A 15,053-nucleotide genomic window follows, 5' to 3' on the forward strand; every position below is an offset into this window, starting at 1 on the left:
GACAGACTCGCACTAGAGAGGCTCGAGCGAACAGGTTTAAAATTTTGTTTTTGAAAAAAAGGAGTGTGGAGATTGCGGCTCAGGCTCTCAAGCTCACCTGACCCCCTAGGCTTGAGAGCCTGAGCTGCAACATCCACATTGCTATTTTTAGCTCACTAGCACAAGGCCCGCTAGCATGTGTCTGTCTACCTGGGCTTGGAGGCTTGTTCAGCTGTAGTGTAGACATAGCCTTAATTTCTCTGGACCCGAGTTCCCTATTTTTAAAACAAAGATGATACTTTCCTACTTCACAGTAGTGTTATCAGGATAAACTAACTATTGTTTACCTAGTGCTGAGACATTACTGTTGTTGGGGGGACCTCTAAGAAAGACTTTTTAAATGATTATTCCCAATAGATGCTGACATCATTGATTTAAATCATTTCTCTTTTATGTAGGTTTATGGTGTTGCAGTCTGAAGTTGAAAATTCATTGGTGAGATTTCTGAAAATGAGACAAAGCTTAACAAGTTTGCAGGTGTGTCTTTACTGGCATTAATTTTCTTAATGTACTTTAAAAAGAAACTAGAAGAAAATGAAATCTTATATACAGTATTCTTTGAGATTTAAAGGCAAGAAAAGAAAGCTTTTGACCTGAAAATCATTGAGACACAAATATAGAAGCTGACAATACCATTTAATTTTTTTTCCCAAGTCACTTTTCAAAGTACACTGGCACAATGAGTTTTTTATTCATAGATTCCAAGGCCAGAAGAGACTATTGTGATCATCTGGTCTGACCTCCTGTATGACACAGGAACATCTTTGCTTGTCCAGGATTTGAATCTGGGACAAATCCTGCAGCTAAAGTAAAATTTATACCTCTATACCAATGAGCCAAAAGGTCTGTTTTTAACTTGTCTCCCTGTGTCTAGGTTGTAAGGTCATTACTAAGTAGCATTGACAGAGTTATAAATTATTGCTGCCTAGATTTCATTAGAACATAATAATGGTCCATCTTGCTTGTCTTCTGACCATGGCCAGTGGTTCAGGGAGAATGAACATAACTGGGCAATTAACAAGTGATTCAGCCCTTGTCATCCAGTCCTAGCTTCTGGCAGTCCTACTCTTGTATGTAAGGACTTGAAAATTAAACATCTATTTGTGTTGAAGTCATCATACTGTTCAATTCATTGTTAATATGTCAACTTTTGATGGCGTCTATTTATCACACACAATGTTGTTTATTCATAGTCTCGTATGGAATAAATTCATGACAAAGTTCTCTTGTGTACTTCAGTGTCCTCAGAAATAATTCAGACTATTCAAATTGTTTTATTTTACTTACACATGTTACACACACACTGTTGTTTCAAAAAGACTTATTTAGATTGACACCCTGGCACTATTTTTGAAATTCTTTAATTAAAGATTTTCAATTTGGCTTTTACAAATACATTTAAAAACAAAATCTTGGCCTTGCTAATGAAATTGATACAGTGGGGATTTTTAGGTTTATTATTAAAGTTGAAAACCATATGCAAGAGATTCTTAAAAGCTGATAGATTTTTTTTTATTTACTAACATATTAAGGCAAATGTATACATGTACCAGAATTGTTTTTCTGGGGATCAGGTGTGAATCTCTTTATTTAAAAAGCTGAAGATATATAAATGAAGCAAACATAACCGGAGTTTTCAAATAATGTTTTCAAAAACACACAAGTTCCATTTTCAAAAGTGACCTACTTACTTAGGAGCCTAAGTCCCACTGTCTTTCATTTACTTAAGTTACTTAGGTGCTTGTGAAATTTTTACCCTTTGCTAGAGTAGGTTGTTAATTATAAATTGCATTGAAAATCTTTCTTAGACTGTTTATGCAGTGTTGTAACTGTGTTGGTCCCAGGACTTTAGAGAGACAAGGTGGGCGAGGTAATACCTGAAGGAGAGCTCTGTGTAAGCTCAAAAGCTTGTCTCTCTCACCAACAGAAGTTGATCCAGTAGAAGATATTACCTCACCTACCTTGTCTCTGTTAGTCTATATAGCAATTTGTTAGTTTAGGAATAAAATTAATATTGCTTTTAATTCTACTTTCAGGCTTTAGAGGGCAGTAGAGAGCTTGAAAATATTTTTGGCATCTCAGACTCATCCTGTAACTTGAAAGCTGAAGTGCAGAAGACCAAAGTGCTAAGTAAGCTTCAACAATTTTTATCTCTTTACTATAATTTGACAGCTAACACTTATTAGATTTTATTCCAAATACACTAATTTTAAATTTTGCATGAATACAATCACTAATACTAAGTGCTATTGTAATACAAATAGAAGTTTTCGTAAACAGAATGCTAGTGTTTGGTACTGTCTTTATGCTTACATTATTAACCAGAGCAAGTACATTCAGGATAGGGCGTGAGATTGCCAGGTCCAGGAAACAAGATGTCAAACCTACATGAACTTATAGCACCCTTTGTTTGTGGGCATGCACTCATTTCTGCTGACCGTAACAGGGAGAAGAATCATTCCTCTCATCTCTGAACTTGAGACAAAGTGCCATGTTATCATCAGAGGGAAAGATTGGAAGAAAAAAAATGGGTGGGACATAAGCACTAATTTGAGACGTTGTGCTTGCGTTTTGCAGATTATTTTTTATTATGGTTTTTAGCCAACAATGTGTGCTGTTTTTATTATCCTTTTAAAAAATCCATCTGCTTGGGGGGGGGAGGGTAAAGACGAGGTATCTTGTCTTTAACTGCTTTCATTAAAATCTTTAGAGTAAAGTTTTCTTGACCTTTAAATGTGTTTTATTCATTAGTGGCTCAAGCAGAAAAACGAAAGCTGCTGAAGAGGAGTAATGCAAAACATCCTGCCCGAGGTAATATTTATTTTTAAATTTGTTATCTAGCATCTGCTTTGATGGTTAATATCCATCGTCGGGTTCCTTTCAGTGACTTCCTTTTGAAAGTCTTCAATTAATCTTTAGCAAAGAACCATGTCAGATTTGTGTCTCCTTCCGATATATAGGCTAAATTAATTTTTCTTTTATGTTCTTTGAACTTCATGTTTCTTTTTAGCCTGAGTAGTTGTATACAGAAGTTCTTATTGCAGAAACAATGCATAAGGAGGGCAGTTACGTGTTAGTAGTGCACTGGGGCCTGATCCAAAGGCCATTGAAGTCAATCAGGCCCGTTAGCCTTTTTATTTATAAACATACCATCTACCAGTTTCTCCTGTTGATCCTCCGTCTTCCCTCGCACACAACTTTGTTTGCATCTTTTTGTGTCAGAGACCATCTCACCTTATCTAAATTGTGAGGTGACCAGTATACTCTTGAGGACATTGAAATACTAAATATTACATCATTTCATAACTTTTTCTGACAGATACAAATCCTGATAGAATTGATTAAAAACTCAATTGAAACTACAGTGGAAAAAGAATGGGTGTGTCCTAGGACACTAGAATGAATACCTTTGTAGGGTAGAGAAAGAGACGTGCTAAGAAGTTTCTAACTACAACAAATGGAGAGTACAAAACAAAGAAATGGTGTGAACTGAGTTAGTATTAATGTATTGTTGATTGGGGGCTTCCAAGCTTTCTGGTGAATTGTTACAGCAACAGACCAGTGTAATCTTTAAGACATGAAGAAGTGTCAATATATGACTATTGCAAATTTGTTCTGACTGTACAACTTTGAGATGAGATTGACAACGTTTAAGGGAACTTCTTTTCTGGAAAGCACGTGGCACTTAATGTAGGAGGAAGCTTTGGAGCAGCAGCAGCATCACCATCAAAGTAACCTGCTCTCCACTCTGGGAACCAGAGATTTACCATCTCGTCACTGGGCCTTTTTGCTGATCCTGAAAGATGTTGTGAGTGGATCAAGTGAGGAAAGGGAACCAAAACAACAGTATCTATTTCCAAGGCTGTACCCTGAGCAACTCCCAAGATGCAAACCCCCTCCTTCATGTCAGTTTCCACTCCTGTCTTGGTTAGGAGTCAGTGTGGCCTAGTGAATAGAACACTGGATTGGGACTTGGAGATCTGGTTTCTGTCTCCAGCTCTGCCATTGATTGGCTGGGTGACCTTAGGCAAGTCACTTCCCCTCTTTGTGCCTTATTTTCATATCTGTAAAATGAGGATAATGATACTGACCTCCTATTTTAGCACTTTGGTGGAAAGCCCTATATAAGAGCTAAGTGTTATTATTAGTTCTGTCCTCTTTCTCTATTTGCTTGTTCTCTAAAAAGAGTCTTGCTTAGCCAGCCAAGGTAAATATAACCTTGCCACTCTTGAGCACATCCAGTTTGGCAAGCTAAAAATGATTCCTGAGTGGCCTGATCACAATAAAAAATTGTCTCTCCCCTATACTGGCCAAAGGGAAATAAGATGATCCTAGCCAATCATTTACCAGGCCCAGGAAAGTAGAGCTGGTGTCCAAGAGGAGCTAACTGGGTCATGTATCTGTGGTCTTCCATCAGCCAACCTGCAAGCAACAGAGACAGAGATGCATTTTCCTGTCTTTTGTTATTCTATTCTCTTGTGCAGTTGGTTTAGTTTAGGAAGAAACAGGATCAGACTTAAACTGCAAAACCTGAGAGCTACACTATATAATTAATACTCTTTTTCCTCCAACAAAAACATTTAATGCCATTTTAAAAAAAACATCCAAGAAAGAATTTTTTGTTTTAAAATCTGTCTATATAGAGAGAGGGAAAAGAGACTATAAAGGAATTTAATATGAAGACTGTCTTGGTTTTTTAAAGCTACAATTTTTTTGCTTTTTCCTCCTCCTTTCTTTTGCTGTGTTTAATAAATAATAATGAATATCTTCTAATGTATACAACAAACAAAACTAAGATCCTAGCAACAGGCCTTTGAACCCCCAAAACCTCAACCACATTCTGCAAATTCTAAACTTAAAAAAAAAAAATCCATCTTTCTTGTAGCAAAGGTACAAAAGTAAACAACAATCATGAATCTGGACAATAGTTGATCCATATCCAATAAAATATTTGAAGTGCATCTCATACTAAGTCAGAGCTTCTAGCGCCTCTGTTCATTTCATAACTCAAGTATGTTGTCATTACAAAGTTTCTTTCAGATGTAAACAAACTTCCCTCTGTGTTTTACCTGATGGAATTTAGGGAGACATATAACAGACAGGTATGATTGGAGTCTCACTAGCGGAGTAGTAATTTCTAATAACATGAAGGGTAAAACCGGATAAGAACCCAGATTCTTTGAGTTTCATGGACTTCTGAAATTCCCTGGTGGAGAAATAATCCGATGAAACACTGTAGCGATTAGTAGTCAGTCCACTACCATTGACTCACTGGCCTCTACATGTGTTCTTCCTGCTTTCCCCCCCCACACACACACACACCCCCACACCCAGTCAAGTACCCATTATTTTCTGATGACAGATAAATGTGAGGGTAAGAGACTTGCTCTAAAGCCCATCAATGAATTTAAAATGTAGATAAGTGTAATTGGAAAAAAATAAAAATGAGGGAATTTCTACTGTCCTATGTTCTATCTGCAAAGGAAGATGAACGTTTTCTCCACCATAAGTTCCAACCAACAGAAACTGTTCCAGGTAGCAAGCCATCAAATCAACGTGGATTGCCTCTGCTCAGCTGCAGATCCCTATACTTCCTGCTGTGGGGAATTCTCCTCCTACAGTGAAAAAAAATGAAATTCAAGACAGTCTTGCTGGCTCAGAGGAGACTAAGACAGAGAGAAAAGGAACAAGTTGCACCATATTTTTTGGTGGAATTTGATCATTTGTGCAAGCTGAGGTTTTGAAAAGCATGAGGGGAAGTCTGCGCTGCTATCTTCACAATGGACCCCTGAGCCTCTTGGCCAGTGAAAACCAATGGAGAGCATCTTGGGCCAGTGCTGGCAGGCAGTTGGTGCCTCTCTTGTGGAATGCTTTCTAGCTGCCACAGTGAAGCAAATGTATAGGCCCATTTGTGCTACAGAAACTAGCCCATGCCAACTGTCAAGCTCGTTAGACGAGATTTTTTCGCCCTGAATCTGAGTTCATTGTCTGAAAGTAGGGCAGAAGCATAGTTACCAGTTGTAACAAAGTTGGTAAACTTAGTAAACTTTATCCATTTTAATTCTACTTCAACAAGGACTGAGCTTCATTGTGCTCTCTTTAAAAATATGGGAAAAAGAGGAGCAAAGAAAAAGTGTGATAAAAGAAAGTATTTGGAGATATTTTTACTTCACCCTTTTAGTTTTGGATGTGGTTTTTTCATAATTATTTTTAATTAGTTATGCTCAAGACTTGAAACCTATGACTATTCTGTGGCTTGATACAGATGGAATGTCACATTATCATCACATGGTGAGGCATGAAATTTATTTACTTTACATAAACAACCTCTGCTTAAAACAACTTAATACAGAAAATTCCTTAGTCAATGGGCAGCATTATGTAGAACTCAGTATATCATTTTGTGTGATCAGCATAAAAAATGGCATCATTGTTTGTCCATGGCTAGCATTTACAGTAAACAAAATGTTTTTGAATAAAATGTAAGCAAACTCTAGAGCAGCTGCCAAGAGATGAAATCTAGTCAGTTTGCTGCAGTCCAAAACATGCTTTGTGTGTGTTGAGAATAAATATATAGGTTGCACTATGCATATTTTAAAGAACGCTTAACAGTTTGAGCATTTAGAGGATTGACGATGATAAAATTCTAAACAGTGAAGCAGCTTCAGCTGGCAGTTACAAAATATTAATAGTTTCTCTACATTTCCTGTAAAGAAAAACAATGTAGCACTAAAGTGAGCATGAACCATGCCCATGAATGAATCTGTTGTGTTCTGCAAGGCGCAATAGAGAGTCTTCTGGCTAAAGATTCTCAGAAGATCATATATTTACAGAATTAAGAAAAACTATATTCAGAGCCTTAAGTTATAGGCTATATTAAAATAGGAAAATGAACCCATTTTCCAGATACTCATCTTTGCAAAAAGTTGGGTAAATTTGGTATTTGTATTGCAATTACTCTTCCTCAGCACCAGTAAGGAAGTTTTTCTTCCTACCTCTTTTTGTACAGGGCAATGGAACCAATTTCTGCCTCTCCTTGTACACACTCTTTAACTATGTTGGTTTTCAGGTGAACAAGCCAGTCTTTAACCAGATGCGTTTTCACTCAATCACATGGGAACAGGCAGTTACAGCTGTATGAGACATCAGTCTAGGGGGTTTCAAGATTCTTGTTATTCTCCACAGTCTTGCTATGCCTCACATGATGGATGGTGCAGTTTTCTTGGCTCTGGTTAGTTATACCTCATATACCAGAGGAGGCTGAGAAGAAGAAAATAACTGCTCCTCCATGCAAGCAGTGCACCCTGCTCCAACTGGGTCTTTCAGTCACTCATGGAAAAATTCTCAAACATCATGCTCTCAACCATCAGTTGCTACTAGACTACTGTTGCTCAAACTCACTGCCTCAACAGCAGCCAGCAAGAAGTTGCCTCTAGCAACCCAAGGTACTCAAGTAGGCAGCAATTATACCCAAACAAGATTTACATCAGGAGACATGCTGTTGTCTTCCCAGATGTATTGGCCATACCAGGTGTTGGCCATCACCTTTGTGGAGGCTAAAAATGTGGCTGGAGAATTTTTGTTAAACCTAAAACGCCTCTTGGGTTGGAGAGAGACCTTTAGTTAAAACCTCACCTTCACCACCAGTCAAGCTAAATTGTCTCAGATCCCTGTCTCATCTAAAGCTTGTCTTTAAATACTGTCAGGTCACTCTTCAATGAAAGACAGTTTCAGAGCGTGAACTCAGCTGCTAACTATGACCTTCATTGAACAGTTTGAGAATTAAGGAGCCAAAACCAGCCCCCTGACTGCCTTCACCTTGATGCAGCAGAGAATCTGACCCTTATATTTCTGCACAAACAGCCTGTGGAAGAGTTGTCCAACCTTCTGTTTTCAAGAAATAATCCCACCTTCTTGTATTTAGGGAGTGTTTACAAACCTAAACTAGTTGGACGTTATCCTCCACTTACACAGTAGACAATTAAGAACATGCAAACTGTAAAAGGGATTTCTTTAGTAGACAAAGATCAGTTTCCGCTTTGTTTTGTTTGTAGCCCACGAAAGCTTATGCTCAAATAAATTTGTTAGTCTCTGAGGTGCCACAAGTACTCCTGTTCTTTTTGCGGATACAGACTAACACGGCTGCTCCTCTGAAACCTTTGGTTTGTTTGTTTGCATAGTTGAGTCATTAATGCTGTTCAGAGATTTTTGCTTCATTGTAGCTTGCACTGTCTGGATAAAAGCTGTTCCTTTGGCTAAGCTTGAATAGAGCTCTTTTCTCATTCCATCCAAGTGTCCTCCTCCTCCTCCTCCCATCTTGGAATTGTACTTACGGGGAATTTTTTGCCTTTTCCAGCCTGTAAGGCCATCAAGTGTCTTGACCAGTGCCCAAATTCTGCAATGCCATTAAATTTTGAGTTAGGTTCAAGTGGTTGTCCTGGTTGAAGTGAGAGACTAACTTTGTCCATTAGAGAAATACCACTGATGGGTAAGAGCGATTGTAGACCATTTATTTTGACTCGGAGTGTACTGTTTTTTCTCTCTTCATCGTTAAAAATAAATTAATAAATCTTTCCCAGCAGGCTCTGGTTTTACTGTGTTGCATGTGCACCTTAGAGTGTAAATATAAAATACATTTTGAAATTTGGAAAGTGTGTGAGTCTGAGGTCAGAGACATGAGCTTTTTGGGGAGTAAGTTACAAACCTCTCCAGTGATTTAACATCCTATGCTATGCAGATGAAATATTAAGCTATTAACTGTTGGCAGACAGAAATGCACAATACACACAGCTATAGACTTCAGACATAGGTATATACTGGACTGTCAGCTTACCTTCTCTATGTGGGTATCATCAACCACATTGATTCATGAACTTTCACACCTTTGTTTATTCCCTATTTTCCTATCTACTTTTTTCAGAATCAATTAAAAAAAATAATCTGGCAGATCAAGGCTTTAGAGTATGAAGCTTAATGAAAAATTAAAAAGAACTACTGCTTCATTACAACATGAATATGTATAGCAACTCCTCCATGACTATAAATACTCTATCTGTATTCTCCTGGGAATATAATTATTTTAAATAAAGAAACAGTTTGAACTCACTTAGTAGCAATCTTATGTTTAAGAGGTGTAAATAACTTGCTATCCAGACATTACAAATATCCAGGTGCTCTATATGTGCTGATGACAACAAAATTGAAAAGAAAGACTGTAATAATTCTGACTGGTTTTCTCTGCAGAAGATATTGATTATTTGTGTGTGGTGAGAGATTTGGAAAATTCAATTAAAGGAGTTGTGCAAAGGTTTCATAAATTTTCCCTGTACAGCGTGTACACAGACATTGTTGTGTATTAAATCAATGCAGCACTTCACAATATATTTTCTTTGAAACATAAAAATAAATAACATTTAAACAGTTCTGCTTACTACAGAAACAAATTTTATTTTCTGTGAAGCATTTAGTCATGTGCTATCACTGACTCATACACATTTGCCAGCTGTAACAAATTTTATAGACATTTTCTCCAGAGACATAGCTCATATACTATGAATTTTTAAATGAGCAAATGGTGAAGAAGGGATGTCAGCAATATAAAAATTGATCAGTTAAAAGATAAAAGCATAAGTAAAGAGATTTGTATGGTAGTCTTAATAGGTTTTATTAAATAAAAATACTATAAAAAGACAGTAATGAATAGACTGAAGGTTTTAACTGTGGTTGAGGTGGAGAAAAATTATTCTGGCACATTTAGTAGAAGATTGGTTTTATAGCACCTGACAGGTGAACATTTTTTCTCTCTCCTTTTTAGATGTGTAAATGTTTCAGAGCAGTCCAATTTAGCGGTGGGGCCAGGGGGAGGAACGGGAGACAGAACTTGCGAAGATCCTGCCCTTTTGCTATACTTGTGGATTGGGAGGGGAAGGCACATGGGAACTTCTGCCATACCACAGAAGAAGCAGGGCAGGATTTGTACCTAGTATTCATGCAACTACCATGCATGCATCAGTGAGTGCGGGTGTGACTACCTGAGCTGGCAGCAATGCAGACATACCCACAGACCACTAAGTGGCAGTTCCAGATTGCAAGTATACAGCAGCAGTGCAGACCACCCTTAGGCCCCCAGCCCTGCCTCTGATGTACCCTTTCCATAAGGCCACCTGTGCTAGTTCTACCCTATTGTGGGATTCCCTTAGAGTAAGAGAATCCCCAAGAAACTGGTAACTCCACCCTTCCAACAAGGAGGGGAACAGGAAATCTTGCCCACAGTGCCCCTTATGTAAAACATCCACAGGCTATAAGACTTTGCTTAATATTGTCTGTGCATCTGTATTTAATTTAAGATTCCACCCCAAACAATTTAATCCTAGATTGCAGAAGCATGTAAACAAACGAGCAGTTCTAGTCTCTCTTTATCTGTCAATATTTCCATTCAAGCCCTGATAGAATACACATTAAATTGCTGTAGCTTTTAATTTTACATTTCCTGGTGTTTATCCAAACTTTTACTTGTGTGTGTGTGTGTGTGTGTATATATATATATATATATAAAACAATGTATTTTTAAGTGGTCAGAGTTAAGTAATGGAATCATGAAAATGTAAATAGCAAAACATACATTGTAGAAGCTGCAGTTTACAATATTGACAAATTATGAACTCTGGAATATTTTACTTTAGCAGCATGTTGATTTTGAGATTTTTATTTTACAAATAAAACACCATCATTCTGTTTGTGAAAATTTGGTTTTGTTTCATCCACAGAATATGTACAATCTGGTAACAGCTATGAATTCCTTAAATCCCTCATTAACTGAGGTAAGCAAGCTTTCCCACTTCAGTGTTTGACTACACAAACTAATGTTTACAATTAACAGTAATTATAAGGACTGAATTTATTTAAACATTTGCAAAACGATCATAGGTACAAATGTGCATGATCAAATTGTCTTATTTTGATCTGAAGACAATTGCTGCTCATGAATGTAATACCTCAATAATAAAAAACAAATCTACTTAAAATTTCTGCTGATTTGCTGTGCAAATTGGTTCCTGTTGAACCTATAGAAAGCTATCATAGTGAAGACTATTACAGGAGGATTTCTCCAAGTCACCAAGGTCAGGTGATAACTAGACGGTTTTTCAAATATTTCACACTTGAATAGGCACATGTGACCAAAGGAATAAGAGAATTTGAGTGCCAGAACAGGTTATACCTTCTTAGATATTATCGGTGACTCTCCTAATGAGCTGCTTCAAAGAGGACTGCCTGCCCCTGTCCTGGACAAATAGATTTACTATTCTATTCTATTCCTGAGGCCTATGCTGCTCGGGAGACATTGCTGTCCATTGTTTGAGCAGTAATGCCATCTCCTTGGCTCAAAGGGGCAATAGGAGGGTTTGTGTAGGGAACTATTTCCACTTAATATTGCCACTTTCCTATGCCCCTCCCTCACGTGTATTAGCAATGCCCTGTGTTTGCTGCTAGCCTATTTTTGAATTCTCTTTTTTGTGGACAGTGTGCTAATGATTTACTGTTTGTACTTTCTGGATAAAATTTCCTTTTAACAAAGTTCCTTTCTTTCTCTAATTTCATGTAAGCCAGATATGGCACATCTCCCAGCTGCTCACCTATTGTTTTATACTCTGTTTTGTGCCATTCACACTGGTGAGCTAACAGAAGCCACAAGGCAAGCTTTGTGGGTGCTCAATTTCTGTTATTCCATTGGATGCTTCTCCCTGTTCCAGTGACATAAGCAAAACCCCAACTAGAGACTGACCCTGTCAATCAGCAAAACACCACTTATGCATAAGAAAACTGTCTGCTCAGGGTGTCATGTTTCACAGATTCTTTTCAGACAAATTTTCATCTTTAGATATAGAGACTTATCTGCAGATTAATGGAGATTGATGGAAGGTATGAGCATATACCCCTCTTTAGAAAGTCAGGTTATTCTGAATAGTCATAATATAGTATGAAGAAGGGGGAGTTGGCTCACAGATATTCACAGAATGTGTATATTTAAAAAAATAAAATGCCACAAATCTAGAGTGTACACTTTTAATCATGTCTTCACTGTTCAGTCTTTCTAATAGGTAGTCAGTGATATCAACCTCTGTCAATTGTGCCTAGTAAAGGCATATTTACCTTTTCCTGCTTTTATTGTGTTCTTGTGTAAGTGACAAACATACAATTCATTCATTTTCTTACTACAAAAAGGCAAATAGTAAATCTAGTGATGGTGAAAAAGCTTTCTGCAGTTGGCAGTATTAGATTGTCCACTTTGATTTTCAACAGTACCAGGAGAATTAATTATGAATAAAAAACACCCTTTTATCTTCTAACATCAAAAACATTTTACCCCAATGTAAGAGAAACACAGAATTGTTCATTTTCTGTTGTATTATGTGTTTTTACATAATGAAGTTAGGGATAGGCAGATACGTTATTGTGAACAGAGTAGGCATATGGTAAAGTTGTCTAATTAAGTCTTATTTCAGTCATTCTTTTAACCCCACAGGCACTATGTGAAAAATGCATTCCGTATCAACACAAAGTTCTACATCTGCTTTATTGTACTTAAAAGGAGAGAAGAAATGCCTGTAAATCTATCTCCCCAGCAAATACCAATTAAGGATTGCTCATTGCACAAGGCAGGTGCATATCTAGATAAAATTTCTGGTATCTAATTTAAACTTTACAATGTGCACAACCAGATAATCTCAATGTAAATAATTCATTTCTTCATGGCTCTTTTATGCATGTTTATGTACTACAAGCTGATCTAGATTTACAGCTGTACAGAGTATAAACTTCTTTTGCTACGTGCAGTTATTACAAACAGTAGTTATGCTGCCTTGGTGTAAAGGCTATAATATGTTTTTAGCATTGAGCAGGAAGAAGCTGAATGTTTAAGGATGAATACTGATTCCCAGGCCTTCAGAGAGACTGAAAATTTCACAGTAATGATATGCTCCATCTCTAGGAATGGGTGCCAGTTTTATCATGAGCAGCAATGACTGCGTGACAATTTGTAGGGCTTTGTTTATGCTGTTCATCAGCCCACCCAAAAGTTGAGATGCTATATAAGATAAGTTGCAGCAGTTCCATGACATTTGCAGCAAATGCTGACATACTCCAAACTGGGTGTTTGCAAAAAAAAATTTTTTTTTTTTGGTTGATTGTGATCAAATAACCTGGGAAATTATATTATGGTAGGAGTTAATTCTGAATACTCAACAAGTCCAATTTGTTTTCAGATAGGTAGCAGACTATTAGGTTCCCTAACCCAGGGCCATATTTATACTGCACAAGTGGATGCTATTGACTTAAATGAGAATGTTTGTGGAGTAAGGCATAACTGAACATTAGAAAAAGTATCCAAGGCAGGCCCTCACTGTTTACATGCATGTACTTAGCGAATGATTAAGTGCTTACTTTAGTCTAGTGTACGTACTTAGTAATATAAGGGAAGAGTTGGTGTAAAAATGGGTTTGCTATTGTTTCCGCCATCCTTTGCATATTTCTGATTACCCTGAAAACTCTCCACCTTTAGGCAGAGTTGCCAAATTTGTAAAGGCAGCTGTGGCCTCTCTTATGTGTTGGGTAAAAAGTACAGGAGATGTACAAAAAAGGTGCAGGAGTCTGAATATTATTTTTTGCCACCATTGTAGAGTAATGCTTCTCAAACCAGGAGGCGACTAGCATTTTACAATTGAAGTTTTGAGTTAGACAAAGCTAAAATGAGTGGTGCAGAGATGTTGCCAGCTTTGTATACTCTACAACCACTCTGTAAATGTAGATATTTTTGAAATAGCAGAAACATCCCTTTTTAATAGATATGCAACCTGATCCAAAAAGGCATTTGGTGTGCAAGGAGAACGCAGAATGTCTTAAGTTAGACAAGGGACAGTCAGCAACTAAAGTCAAGTTAGTAAATTATTTTTACCTTGACCCCATAATGTCAGAATAACCAAGCTTAGCAATTTGTTTTATTAAGGAAAACAGAAAATGTAGGGCTGAATGGGGAAAAAGATCTAGCTCCAGATATTACTCTTAACTATGTGTACCTTAATGCTGTTAAAGCCGTTACTGTTTCTTTGACCTCTTGGTATACTTAGCTTTTGCCTTTCAGAAACAGCTGGGTCTGCTAAGAACCATTTCCCAATTCTACACAAGGTAGATCAGATGACTCTCGCTTTATCACCCTTGGAGGCCATCTGAAGGACAAAGAAAAGAGATACACACAAAACTAATGTTTTTATATGGTGGGGAACACTTGGCCCTAATCTTGTGATGAATACAAGACAGACGAGACTAACTGAAATGTGAAACTATTCCACTTTCTTCCATCTTAGTTGGATGTTTTACACATTCTTTTATTGAAAATAGAGGTTCACCACATTGCTTTAACTTTTGGCAGTGTTTCACTAAGTTTATTTGCGCAAAATTCTGTAGGAGTTATTTCTCAATCACTGTGGACTCTTTCTATGGCTGATACATGTAACTACCCACTCCTTTTTAAAAGAAAGAAAAGATTTTATTGTGGATGGAAATTTTGCATCTCTTACACATGGATAATTATCATGGTAACACCCGCTCAGAAGAATGTTAAATGTTTATGGAAAGGTTACAGTTACAGCTTGGAATAAACTGTCATACACTAGGTCAAGTGCTGTCTGTCTACATATATAACTGCAGTTCAGTAATGCCTTATATGTTAAGTGGAATGTTATACCTCGTACAAAATAAAGCTGCCTTCTAGAAGTGTTGGTAATTACTTGTTGACAAGATTAAGACAAGTTGTTTCACCAAGAAGTACACTGCCTCTTTTAATTAAAGAAATGTAAACTCAGTGGATAGAAACCTCTTTTAAGTGACCTCATAATTCATACATGGGGAAGTAAGTTCATAGAACACCTGCTACATACATTCATGTCTTATGCTACACACCAGAGACAGCTCTAGAATATTTTAATGTCAATGACACTTTGGTATTTTGCTCAGAGTAA

At 37.2% G+C, this 15,053-nt stretch overlaps 1 protein-coding gene across 1 annotated transcript in view; it reads left to right on the top strand.

The window, feature by feature from the left end:
- The window catches only part of LOC113407436 (centromere protein R-like), a 47,061-nt gene extending 34,183 nt beyond the window's left edge, over positions 1 to 12,878 (top strand). Inside the window, exons 5-9 of the mRNA XM_026655957.1 lie at positions 438 to 516; positions 2,076 to 2,169; positions 2,791 to 2,850; positions 10,806 to 10,859; positions 12,563 to 12,878. Of these exons, the coding sequence (XP_026511742.1) occupies positions 438 to 516; positions 2,076 to 2,169; positions 2,791 to 2,850; positions 10,806 to 10,858 (286 nt within the window). The 3' untranslated portion in view covers position 10,859; positions 12,563 to 12,878. The remainder of the gene's footprint in view (positions 1 to 437; positions 517 to 2,075; positions 2,170 to 2,790; positions 2,851 to 10,805; positions 10,860 to 12,562) is intronic.
- Positions 12,879 to 15,053: the final 2,175 nt, after the last annotated feature.

The sequence above is a fragment of the Terrapene carolina genome, unplaced genomic scaffold, assembly GCF_002925995.2.
Source record: "Terrapene carolina triunguis isolate 2854851 unplaced genomic scaffold, T_m_triunguis-2.0 Scaffold211, whole genome shotgun sequence".
NCBI classification, from domain to species: domain Eukaryota; kingdom Metazoa; phylum Chordata; order Testudines; family Emydidae; genus Terrapene; species Terrapene triunguis.